Genomic DNA, 13,865 nt, shown 5'->3' with positions numbered 1-13,865 from the left:
ACAGTCGACCTGTTGGAGTTAACAGATTCACCTTACACAGGACATTTACCATAGTAATCCATAAAACATTCGGCCTTCTGTGGTATGAAAAAGATGGTGATGGACCAGCTGGATGGAGGCATGGCTCTTTCACTTCATCAGTGTTTTCATCTTTCTCCAGAATAAATGCGAGCCACCATTTCTTGTCATAGACAGCATTTACATACCCTCTGATGTTAGCAAGTGGGAGCTTATGCTACATTATCTTGAGGAACTGAACAATGACACTCTTGCTCTTTTTGAAGTTTTCTGCAGCTGGCAAAAACTTTTGCAACTCTTTGCATTTCAGAAAATAATTTACACATCTATTCTGAAACCGTTTTCAACCCCTTCTTATTAGACGTATGATTAGCCTTTTTAAATGGGTTGAAACAATAAAGGTACCTGTCACTTTCCTCCATCTTTATACTATTATTTATATATTTACATCTCTAACCCAATGTAAACACCACAGCCGGCTTGGACTGGGCTGCAAGGGAGTCATGGAAATAATTCCCATGAGAGTCTGCTGAGGGGTGAAAGGAGCATTTGCTGAGCTCTAATTGGAGGAGCCCATCACATGCTCCTCTGACCTTTGGAGATCAACAACAGCCTCATGGGCTGTACCTTCTCCTCTCTGCCTGACCGGGTGATTGAGGCTTCTTCTTGTGAGTACACTGTTGCTCCCAGTTTGCTGGGTCTCCCCCTCCCATCACCCCTTCTCCAAGTTGCTGTTCCTCCCTGCTTCCAGCACACATTCTCCCAGTCTGATATGCCACTGTAATTAAACACTCATCTTTTTCAAATGTGACACAAATGGTACAGGGTCAGGTTAGGATTGGGTAGGCTTAAATTATTGACTAAGGGGCTTTTCTTTACTAATTAAAGTCCACCCAAACCTAATCTGACCATCTGTAGTGGTCTAGTGAAATGTAAAAAAGGCGAGCCTATACAACACAATGGAAGTATCTTTCCTCTTAAGTTTACACAACTGCATGGAAGTGGGAGCAGGCACTGTCTGTAAAATCTCATCCCGAAACACACCTGAAGTGGAACGTGCATTCTTCTAATGAAGCGAAGTTTAAAAAATATTGTTTTGTTAATTTTCTCAGATGTGTAATGTCTGAATAAATATATATATATTTTTTTTTTCATCAATCACTCAAAACTGAAAGCTCTTGTAGCAAATGATCCCAAAATAAAACTTTGGGGATTTATTTACAAAAGTATCAGCAACTTTTGTGATGTTTTACAAAAATTAAAAAATATGGCTTTTTGAGAAAATCTATATCTATATCTAGTGTGTGTCTGTATTTGAATAGAAAAAGATTAATTTAAATATACTTTTTTTTTCTTAGTGTGGAATCTGAATTTTATTCAATGGAGGATGGACAGCGAAAGGTGAGTGGTGGTATTAAATATTTCATACCATGGTCTTGTGTAACGTTGGCCATGCATGTGAGTGGTTGTGTATCTCTTGTCAGTAGATAGCCATTTCCAGCAGTACCTGAAGCCAGATTACTTGGTAATGCACTGGTACTGCACTTAGTAAGGTACTGCAGAGAAGCTTCAAATTTTTGATCGGGACCACAAGATTGTACCATTATCTCGACTTCATGCACGCCCTAAGGAGGCAGAGAACACACCAGTTGGTGATAACTCACTGCCGCCAGGATGGCACCGCACCTGAAGGCAGAAGGCATGAATAATGCCTATATGCTTTATTTTGCAATATGACATGGAGAGTTTAAAATATATATATTATAATACAGCCTGACTATATGTAGTGGCAAAGGGTTGACAGCAGTAGTTCATCTTAGGAAATTGTCAATCCTAGTGCATGTATCCACCCCCCATAGTGTTACAAACAATGTGTTCCACCCTCAAGGGAAGGGCATATGAAGATCGCATGGTTTCAGGCGTCTGTTTTTAAACTACTGCTGAATACTACATTCTATCACTACATAGTAAATATCTCCCACTACTCCACAAAAGAACATATTACCTTCTCCAGACTCCATTTCTAGCTACACAATGGGGCATATTCAATTGACGGCGAGATCGCGGAAAATCCCGCACTCCAAAAATATTACCTTTTATTACGGTAATATCTCGCTGAATTTCAGCACGCAGCTCCCTGAGCCGCTAGCTGAAATTCAGCGAGTAAATCACCGTATTAACTGTTTTCTCACGCAGGATTACCGTAACGGTAATATTTTTTGAGCGCTGGATTTTCGGCGATCCTGCCGTCAATTGAATATGCCCCAATGATTTAGCTATAAATTCTTTAATACAAGTTTGTAATTCTACTTCAGTCATGCCTTTCACTGTGGAACACACAACAGGAGGTGAACAGACAGACTTCCGGTTAGTACTTAAACCAACCATATTATAATTTTTAAAGCTTCTTATTTATGCATTATATTTCCCCCAATAAAGTGCATTTAATTAGGGACATCCAATCCTAGAGAGAATGTATCAGGTGTATCTAGCATGTTAATGTAATTTATACATCTAATAAACTCCTCCTTTGTATCCAAGCAAATCAGAACAACATCATCTATATATGTCTTGTAATATAGCATTCTTGAACCATAGTTAGGGTAGTTTTTTTTTCCAAATTCTGACATATATTGATTGGCATATGCTAGTGCCAGGTTAGACCCGATGGCAGTACCAGCTAGTGTATATAGTATCTCCATATTTGAAATAATTATATTCCAAAACTATTTTCAACAGATTTAATAAAAATTCAGTTAGGGGATTAGTTGTTCTTCCACCAGTCATTATCTTTCTTACTGCTTCAATTCCAGCTTCACGTGGTATAATAGTATATAATGAAGCTACATCCATTGTAACTAGCCAGGCTCCTGCCGGTATGTCTATCAATTCATAGATTTTTTTGAGTAAATCTGTTGTATCCTTTAAATAGCTTGAACCCTCTTTAACATATATCTGTAGATATGCATCTAAATACTGTGCAATTGGTTGTAATATAGAATTAATTGCCGTTCTAATCGGACGGCCAGGAAGGTCAACTTTTGAACCATACATATTAGAAACTATAGTGCCAATTATTGGCTACTATAACATTTGGGGCTGTGCAATATTGAATAATAAAATGTAGGAACCTTAAAGGTACTATGTTATATATTATAGTTGGGGAAATATGATATATATATATATATATATATATATATATATATATATATATATATATATATATATATATATTATAGTGATAGGATGGACCGCCTATGCCACCCTGTCTTTTGATGCTGGGAACCGTCTGGGCTTACTTTGCTACTGTTCCCTTTCGTTAACCCAAATGCGCCCTCACCGCAGTAGGAGGGGCTTACAAATGCTGCCACCACTGGACTCCTTTACCGGCATCCAGTACCGGGTTTCTTCTGGATAACCGATGCTGCTATTGTACCCCGTTACTGGTGTATCTGGGCTGGTACTCCTGACCTCTTCCTATAGATCAGGGTTGCTGTGGAGGGATCCCCCCTGGCCAAGCGGTGGTGCTGGGGAGCTGGGTCCAAACCTCAGAAACAGCCGGGAATGGATTAGGTTTTGGGTTTAATCTGTAGGTCACAGGAATAGAGAAGTTTCCAAGCAGGTCTTTGAAGCAAGGGATGTTGATTTGCTCATCCTGGTTGAAGGTACCGGTGAGCAGGTCAGATGGAATGAGAATAACAATTTTCAATACAAGACAGTGCTTTTTATACAGCTTTGAACACAGCCTCACAGGTAAGCCAGCCCCCTAGAGGTCTGAGCTATTTTTAGAATCAGGATGCAATTGTTTTTAATCAAACATGGATTTACTTGCAATGCAAAGCTAACAATATTTACACTTCTCTGTAATATCCTGAAACTTGCTGTGATTTCCTGCATCTTGTGCTGTGTACAATGTTCAGACAGGTTCTAACACTCTGGCCGAAAGGCCACACAGTAACGACCCCCTGCTGGGCCTTCCGCCAGAGCAGCGCATTTGACACTTCATCTCAAAAGACTTAGGGCTAGATTTACTAAGCTGCTGGTTTGAAAAAGTGGGGATGTTGCCTATAGCAACCAATCAGATTCTAGCTGTCATTTTGTAGAAAGCACTAAATAAATGAACTTTTTCAAACCCGCAGCTTAGTAAATCTAGCCCTTAGTTAGCATTTCCTGCTATCAGACTCCCTCCCCACATATGCCTAATTGGAGATTTCCTCTAGCAATGTTTTCTCCCCTGGTCTCAGAAGTAAAGATATTTCCTTTCCCAAAATACACATGATATAAAAAATAAGTACATTTGCAATTATGTAAACAAGCGCCCTGCGCTTATTTATATTATTGCAAATGTATGTATATGTGTATATATATATATATATATATATATATATATATATATATGTATATATATATATGTGTATATATATATATATATATATATATATATATATATATATATATATATATATATATATATATATATATATATATATATATATTATATAATCTCTATCTATCTCTCCTACAAGTGTATCTTTCTTTTTTCCCCCTGTTTCTACTCAGCTGATAATGGAGTTAAAACATTGTTAGGGCTGCCATGGAGTACTTCAAGGAAAATAAATTAATGGGAAGGTTACACCGATCAGACACAACACTTAAACCACTTTCCTAATATTGTGTAAGTCCCCATTAGGCCGCCAAAACTGCTCTGACTCATCATGGCATGGACTCCACAAGTCCTGTGAAGGTGTCCTTTGGTATCTGGCACCAAGATGTTTGCAGCAGTTCTGTAAGTCCTGTAAGTTGCGAGCTGGGGTCTCCATGGCTCGTACTTGTTTTTCCACAACATCCCACAGATGTTCGATCAGATTGAGATTTGGCGAATTTTTGAACTCTTTGTCATGTTCTTCAAACCATTCCTGATCAACTTTTGCAGTGTGGCAGGGCGCATTATCTTGCTTGAAGAGGTCACTGCAATCAGGGAATACCGTTGCGATATAGGGATGTACTTCGTCTATAACAGTGTTACTAAGTGGTACTTCTCAAAGTAACATACACATGAATGCCAGGATTCAAAGTTTCCAAGTAGAACATTGCCCAGAGCATAACACTGCCTCCTCTATTTTGCCTTTTTTCCATAGTGCATCCTGATGCCATCTCTTCCCCAGGTAAAAGACACACACGCATCCAGCTATCCACATAATGTAGCAGAAAATGTGATTCATCAGACCAGGCCACCTTCTACCATTGCTTCATGGTCCAGTACTGGCACTCTTGTGCCCATCGTAGGCTATTCGGTTGTAGACAGGGATCAGCATGGGCAACAATGGTTGTAATTTCTTGGACCATTTTTGGTAGGCACTAATCACTGCATACCGAGAACACCCCAGAAGTCCTACCGTTTTGGAAATCCTATGACCCAATCTTGTTGCCATCACCAATTTATTCCTTGTCAAATTCGCTTAGATCCTTATACTAACTCATTTTTTCTGCTTCCAGTATATGAACTTTCAAAAGTGACTGTTCACTTGCTGTCTAAATTATCCCACCCCTTGACAGCTGCCATTGCAACGAGATAATTAGTGTTGGCCGCTTCACTCGTCAGTCTTTTTAATATTGTGGCTGATGTAGTGTAATTCTCTAATTTACTTCTATATTTTCTATTGATGTTGGTATTGGTCCAATTTTTCTTGGTCCCTAGTATATGTAAAAAACAAATTGCTAGAGGTTTAATATTTCTACAAAGAGTGATGTTTCCCTTCCACAGAAGAAAGGGAAACCTCCACATATCTCTTACAGGAGATTATCTTCTCCATGAAATGATTGCTATCAATATTATCCAAAATCTGTTCCTCATATACCATAAGATTCACATTTGCTACAGATGGAACTAAAGGAGATCCTGTACTTTAACCTTTGAATTCAGAGTCATAAACATTGAACTGAAAATGGCTATTTAAAATCAAATCAAGTATTGACTTTAGTACTTCTGTACTAGGAAATATACCTCTATTTTGAAGACATTGCAACAGTACAGCAAGGAATCCATAATGTCAGATCTAAATCTTTATAATACAGCAGACCATCCTAAGTCACTTTAATTCAAAGATGTTGGACTACAAAGGGAATTACTGGTTCTAAAACGTAACCACAGGCATAAACAATTGGAGGAAAGTTGCCTCTCTGTATTTTAGGTACACAATAAAAAACTGGTATACACGACTAATCATCTATCATACTTTGTACATCTCTTTTCTTCGAAGATCCATCTTTCTGGAAACATTGTCATTTCTGTACTACTATTTTAGAATTGATGTCTGATTCTTATTCAAGCGCCTTAAATACCTATCACCACTATTGAGCAATATTTGTTCAAATTCGTTTTGAAAAAAAACCAAACAAACAACATTCAGGGGCATATTCAATTGTCGGCGGAAACGCCGAAAATCCTGCGGTCCGCGCATTATTACTGTCATTACGGTAATAATGCACGAAAAACAGTTATTATATATATATATATATATATATATATATATATATATATATATATATATATATATATACACCGTATTTCCTCATGTATAAGGCGCTCCCATGTATAAGACGCACCTTACTTTTGGCCCCGAAATTTGGAAAAAAAATATTACGGTAGCTGTCAAAAAAGGCAGGGAGAGTGTAATGGCCGGCTGCTCTGATAGTGATCAGAGCAGCCGGGCAGCACACTCTCCCTGCAATCGCTGCCACTGTGCCTCTGTCCCCCTCCTCCTGGATCCCCACTGACACTCTCTGCCTGTCCTTGCCTGCTGGATCCCCGCTGACACTCTGCCTTCTGCATCCCCGCTGACACGCTGCCTGTCCCCGTCTGCTGGATCGCGCTGACACTCTGCCTTCTGCATCCCCGCTACCTGTCCCCGCCTGCTGGATCTCGCTGACACTCTGCCTTCTGCATCCCCGCTGCCTGTCCCCCGCCTGCTGGATCGCGCTGACACTCTGCCTTCTGCATCCCCGCTGCCTGTCCCCGCCTGCTGGATCGCGCTGACACTCTGCCTTCTGCATCCCCGCTGCCTGTCCCCGCCTGCTGGATCGCGCTGACACTCTGCCTTCTGCATCCCCGCTGCCTGTCCCCGCCTGCTGGATCGCGCTGACACGCTGCCTGTCCCCCTCCTACTAGATCACCCCCCCCTCCGCTGCCCCTGTAACGCTACCCCTGTATCGCTACCCCTGTATAAGACGCACCCAGGTTTTGGACCCAAAATGTTTGGGAAAAAGGTGCGTCTTATACATGGGGAAATACGGTATGTATGTATAATAACGGTAGTGTCATTAAAGCCGTGCATTTAATGCTTTTTTTTGTTTTGTTTTTATTGATTTGTTTGATGGTAAACGTTTACATCTTCAAGAGAAACTCAATGTTTATACAGTTTGCTATTCATTCCATGGGGCGTATTCAATTGTCCGGATTCCCCGCCGCGTTAAAACTACTACCGTTATTACGGTATTAGTTAGCTGGATTTCAGCTCAGGAAGCTGTGAGCTGAAATCCAGTGAGAAAACTACTGTAACAACGGTTTTTCCATGCACTATTACCGTAATAGTGCGCGGAGCGCGAGATTTTCAGCGTTTCCTCCGACAATTGAATATGCCCCATGTGTCTTTATATGATGCACTAATGCTCCAGAACTTCTTGGTTGATATTTAGGTAGGGATAATTTTAACCTTGGCGATTGTCTTCATTCTTGATCATTATCCAAGAACCCAATAAAATTTACTATCAGAATTTCTTTGATACTTTGAAAACCTTTAACTTTTAGGTTTTTTAATGGACATAAACTCTGGATGGTTTATAGTCAATTTGATCCTTGGGAGTGCCTTTTTTTTGTTTTGTTTTCTTAACGTCTATTTTAGTGTTGGTGTTTCAGATGACTTCTCGTTTGTACACATTGTTGCTGGAATGTCCACAATGACGTATGTTTTTCATGTTCATACTTTCCTCAGTAATGTCTTTCATATTGCAGCGCCTCTAGTTTTGTTTTAGACTTTCCAACGGGCAGCAACGTTTACTTTTTTTTTTACACTTAGTATTGTAAAACTAATTTTCAAAGCCTGTTGCTAGAAATTACACAGGTATAAACCTTTTAGGCATTAATGATTCTTTCCATAAATTACGAGTGTGCCTTTGTATGTAAACAACAGTACTGGGTTTTTCATGTTTAGAGCTAGTTGAAATACCAAGTGATAAAAGCAACAATCATGCTCAAAATGGGTAAATGTACTGTCAAGAAGAAACACTGACACTGCATTAATGCTGCTTCTCAGAGGTTACTGTGAGCCTCAAACAAAGAAAAAAATGTAGGAACGCTGAAAATATAAGTTACAATTATAAGTCAGTCACCTGATTAAAAATAACCAGTATGGGAAAATGAATAAAAATATATGCGCTCCCATCCCTTTTGTTCTGGCGTTTTTTTTTAAATGTCATGTTGGTTGTGTTTCGCCCTTTCTATTGGTTTTGTTAAGTAAGCTGATGTATCCGGCCAGAGGTGGCATAGAGGGGAGGGGTGCAGGCTAGACAAATTTTTAGTGCCTTACTCCCCACAGCGCCCTCTGTACCCCATGGTGAGCAGTGTCCGCCAACTGTTAAGCGAGAGATTTTACGGTAAGTACAAAATTCGTATTATATCCACCTGTAATTGGTTTGGTTGCAACCTCAGTAATTAAACACTTAGCTGCTGATCCCTGAATCACTGATCTGTGATTAGCAGTTTATGGGGAAGGGACGTTATTTTATCCCAGTAATTGTAGTACTTGAATATCTTTGAAAAAGTCACTAAGTGACGAAACACATCAGATTAAGGATGCTCTGCTGAGGACTTCAAGGACTTGTTCATGGACTGGTAAAAACGAGCTATTGGATTATTGAATTCTACCAATTTCATTTCAGCCACTCATTATGCCGCGCAACAGTGTTTATACCCGCCCATACACTTTATTCACAGAAGGACCTAACAGCTAATGATTGCTCCATTAAACAATTACAGGCTACTATCTAGAGACGAGGATGAGAATTTTGGGTTGTTTCTAATTTCAATACAGCCAAGTTCTATTGCCATAATGGAGGTTGTACCCACTCAGAAGTATCATCTACAAAGAAATCAAACAGCTGATGATCGTTCATGTGTTTTTTTTATAGTAGGAGAAGCTAGAGACCACAATTCCTTTCTTACAGGGGGTACGAGGTGATCTTATACAGCTACTCTCCTGTATGTTGAAAGCAAATTAAAAACCTATTCATTAGACAAGCTACAGGGGAAGTGAGGTGAGCTGTCAGTTTCACTATACTAGGTTGCTGTAGGACTGGATTCACAGGGAGTCAGGTGACTTGGCCACTCTCCTCCTGTATAATTATTCTCACCACTATATCGTTTTATTCCTTTTAGATATTCTATTTTTGCTAGTGTGAGACATATTTGTTTATTTATGCATATATTTCTACAACTTAACTCTGTATAGCATATTATATCTATTTGCATATGTTTAGAAGTTATTCTCCTTTTACAATTTTTTTGGTTCAATTGCAGAGAAAATATTATTCATCTAGGCTTCATTTTTTTATACATTACTTGTATTTCCATTCTCTATATGTATATGGTTATACAATGAAATTTCTGTTCACATTTGTGGATGATTTGGAATAAATGTTTTATAGTTTTTCAAGTTAGGGGCCTATTGTGTTTCTTGTTGTGCCATTTTCAATTTGATTGAATGGTTTTGTTTTTGTATGATATAGTATGGTATGATATACATTGCTTGGCACTCCTGTGTTTTGTTTTTTTGTTTTTTTTAAATAAAATAAAGAGATCAACTAATACTTTAAGGCCAGGAATGTGTTATCAGGCAATACCATATAGTTTTTCTATAATTTGGGAGCAAGTTCCTCAAGGTAACATTTAACTGCTCAACCAGTAATCCATCTGGGCATTTCCTTTGAGTGACTTTTATTGTCCCACCTCATCTACCATAATATGGATATAAAAGTACATATTTGCTTCTGTTAGGGAGTTCAGTTGTATATGTCAGAGTGTATATAAGACTTCAGTGGTATAATCCACTTTGAGTTAAGTATTGGAGCCTATAATAATCTATTCAAAACCTCCCCAGGCTTTTGGAAATCTGCTTCTTTGTGCTGTCTAGCATGAGAAACTGAAACTGGTTTCTAGATTGCAACTGAGTGTTGCTGTATCTGCATCCAGTTTGCAGTATATTTATGCACAACGGTGTAACTCAATCACTGGTGGCCATATAATGAGATGTTAGTCTTTGAGAAACTGGAATGAGTCCCCTAGAACCATCTACACTCTAGCAACAATAGCAAAACTGGTATATAGAAAAGGAATCACTGCCTATTCAGTATGACAATCATAGCAATAGGAGTTTAGCTCCTCCAGGTGGCAGAGTCCACAGAGTTTAGTATCAAGTCAAAATTTGGACTGGTGAGCCAAGTCCAGGCAGGAGACAATGTACAGATGCGGTGCAAGGCCAGGATATGATCAGTATCTGGGCAGAAATGGAAGACAGGGCCGTAAGAATTATAAAGGGCAGGGAGCCAATTAGAAGACTCCTACTGAGCTTGTGCTGACTTGCTATAAAGCAACCATGTGATCACACTGCATTGATTAGGTGATTGCTTGAAACTTGCCATGAACAGTTGAGGTAAAGCTCAGGATATCCCTCAGGTGCAGTGTGAACAGCTCAGGATCCTGAGAGTACACCTTTTGAAGGGATGTTAAGTGTTCGCAAATTATTTTAGGAATGCGTTTGTGAAAGGTCTTATTCCATGATCTCTCTTCTTAATCATACCCTTTGCAACTAAATAATGTACACAACCCCGAACCAATTTTGGAGTCCAGAATTTTTCAACATGTTCCGATTGCCCATTAGTCACTACTGGAGGAGGCCTAGAACAACGCTGCTGCTTGAAACTTTTGAAATAAAACACTGGTTAAAGAACTGGATAAAGAACAGTTAAATTTTCTGGCAATTGTCATAGTCTTGGTAAATTTCAACAGTAAAGAGACCGGCATAATTTTCCAAATGACCTTCAAAGGTTCTAGGAACCAAGCTTTTGACTCACTATCGGGGATGTTCTATTTAGGTGGGTACTCTTGCTAAAATATTCAAACTACATAATGGGTTCGATCTAACTGCATCTGATTGGTGTAATGAGGAATTGACACTAACGGAACACTAATCAGGCTGAAATAGTCATCTAAAACTTAGTTACCTAACATGCCCTTGAGAAAGTCTGTGAGCAGGTGAAACATGTTGGGACACGCCTACACTTCTTGTCGGATACAGGATACTGTCAACAGTGCGTGCGTTCAACAGTGGATACATCTCTCCCCTTCCTCTGTGCGGACTTAACAAGTGTGTAGTCCATCGGACTACACACTACTACACCTGGGTACCCAGCTCTACTTGCTGACAACCACTAACAGCAAGTATACCATCTCTTGTTATCTCCTGTTACCTTTAAGCACAGTGTTATAGGAGTGATTGACATTACATAGATAGCAGTATTGTTGTTTCACATCACTGCCTCGTTGTGTCACGGTCGTCTGTATTTCTCTATCCGATTCGGGACCCTTGGGTCTAGCTGGAGCAGGACTGAAATGGAACCTAGAGGCCTTGATGATCTCTCTGCTCATCTAGAGTCCTCAGAGTAGCACAAGCAGTATTGGAGTATAAGGACCGGAGTTTGTGCCTGAGTACTGAACTGGAATCCGGTGTAATATCTGACAGGAACTGTTTGTGGGAACTGAATCCCGGCTCTTGTGGCCAGGCACACGGGACTGGAACCCACTAATAAGAACTCCGATAGGAAACACACGGAAACTCTGAGCGAACTAGAACTGGAGATAGGAACTCAAAATCGTGACACGGAATAGCGAACTCTGGACTGCGTGGCAGCCACAGACCTGGAATCCACAGCCAGATACACAGAATTGGAAATAAGCCCTAGAGACTCAGAATGAGCCGTAGCAACAGAACAGGTGATACCAGTAAAGTCACTGGTATTGCAGAATAGATACTGGTTGATGCAAAGTTCTTACTGAGGTAAGTGTTCCTGCTGAAAGCTGAATATTCCAGGAAGATGAGCAGCTTGGAAGTGCAAAGTACATGCAGAATGATGAACTCCGAGTAATGCAGGATGCTTAAAAGAAGATATGCACTTTAGAATGTAGGATTCTTGCAAAGTGATATATAGTTGGTAAAACAGGATGTACACAGAAGAGGATCACTTTGTAACACAGGGAATCAGGAACAACTGAAACCTGGAGCGAAGAACTATTCTCAGGCGAGAAGTGTGGTGTTCTGGCAATGAACAGATCTCGGCAGAGGGTTTAAATAGGGTGTACAAAACAACTATTGGCTGAACAGTTCATGTGATCACAGCTTCTAAATCTGGTTGGTCTGGAACAATCACCTGACTGCATCCAAGATGGCCACACCCATGCAGCAGAACAATCAGTATGTGTTTGTTTACAAACGGAGATGTGATAGACAGGAATGCTGCAGGCGACCAGGAGGGACCCGAGTAGCCTTGATATGACAGGGGCGGATGAGGTAAGTGCAGCTAAGACCCTGATGTATGACACTTTGAGGTCACAATCGAGTGCATTTTACTTTTGATTCTTGTTGTCTCTGAAGTGGACACTGTGCTGGATTTTATCACTAGACTTGACTTTTGCTGGATTATATATAAAGCTGGTTACCAGGACCTAACAACTAGTCGTTGGATTGTTGCTGCTTATTCATTTACCAATTATTGATCTGGAAATTGGATTTTGTCTTATTTATTTTGATCACATTTATTTGATATGCATACTTTTGATCTTATTTGATCTACTATTTTAATTAGTATTTATTAATTTTCTTTTTTATGTAGTTTATCTGGTTGTGAATCTTTTGTAATGTATGTTAGTGTGTTCTTTTGTAGAGGGTTCACTCATTGTTTTCATTCCCATTATTAGACCTCCATGTATTTATTGTAATCTGTGAATAAATTGTGTATAATCGTAATCCCTGATCACCATCCTACTTGACCACTGCACTGCCGTTAGGGATCAATTGTAAATACTCACCGTATAGGAACATCAGGAAATTTGAGTGCAATAACCTCTACTAACCTCAAATTGTTAAACATTACCTCTTAACTTCTCATTGAGACATATATGAGGTTGCCTTGGTATTTAACATTCGCACATTACGCTTATTGACACAACCTATTTCATACTTTGAGTCAGCCGCATAATTACGAAATGACACACTCCATAAGTCAATGGGGCATATTCAATTGTCCGCTTTACTGGCAAAAGTAACGCGGCCTGCGCACTATTACCGTTATTACGGTAATAGTGCACATAATTATGTTATTACATTACCTTTAACGCTGGCTTTCAGCTCGCATCTCAGTGAGCTGCGAGCAGAAATCCGGCTTAGAATTACCGTAATACTCTTAACGCTACGTTATATTTGCGAGTAACGCGGACAATTGAATATGCCCCAATAAGTGTTTCATTCATGTTTTAGATCTATTAATTATAAGGGAGGGATACCCTGAGAGAATTACTGCTCTTGCACCACAGAGAGGAGCGCAGCCCCTAACTTTCTATAGGAACCAAGCTTGCCTAAAGGTTGTTGAGGATTGTGGTTGACAACCAAACTCTGTCGTCTACCGTCAATGTACATGTTTTACGGTGGGGGTCCGAAAGAAGGGTTAAGGCGACTTGAGCCTTCTACAAAATAGACTTTAAACTGTTATATGTTTTGTCTGACCTCACGATGGGACAT

At 39.7% G+C, this 13,865-nt stretch overlaps 1 protein-coding gene across 1 annotated transcript in view; it reads left to right on the top strand.

The window, feature by feature from the left end:
• Window positions 1-13,865, top strand: part of CCDC9B (coiled-coil domain containing 9B) — a 270,324-nt gene that overhangs the window by 68,267 nt on the left and 188,192 nt on the right. Inside the window, exon 3 of the mRNA XM_075191871.1 lies at window positions 1,377-1,419. Coding sequence (XP_075047972.1) covers window positions 1,377-1,419 — 43 coding nt within the window. The remainder of the gene's footprint in view (window positions 1-1,376; window positions 1,420-13,865) is intronic.

This window comes from Mixophyes fleayi, chromosome 12 (genome assembly GCF_038048845.1).
Source record: "Mixophyes fleayi isolate aMixFle1 chromosome 12, aMixFle1.hap1, whole genome shotgun sequence".
NCBI lineage: Eukaryota > Metazoa > Chordata > Amphibia > Anura > Limnodynastidae > Mixophyes > Mixophyes fleayi.
The sequence above is the reverse complement of the archived record's forward strand: the minus strand, read 5'-3'. Positions and strand labels throughout refer to the sequence as shown.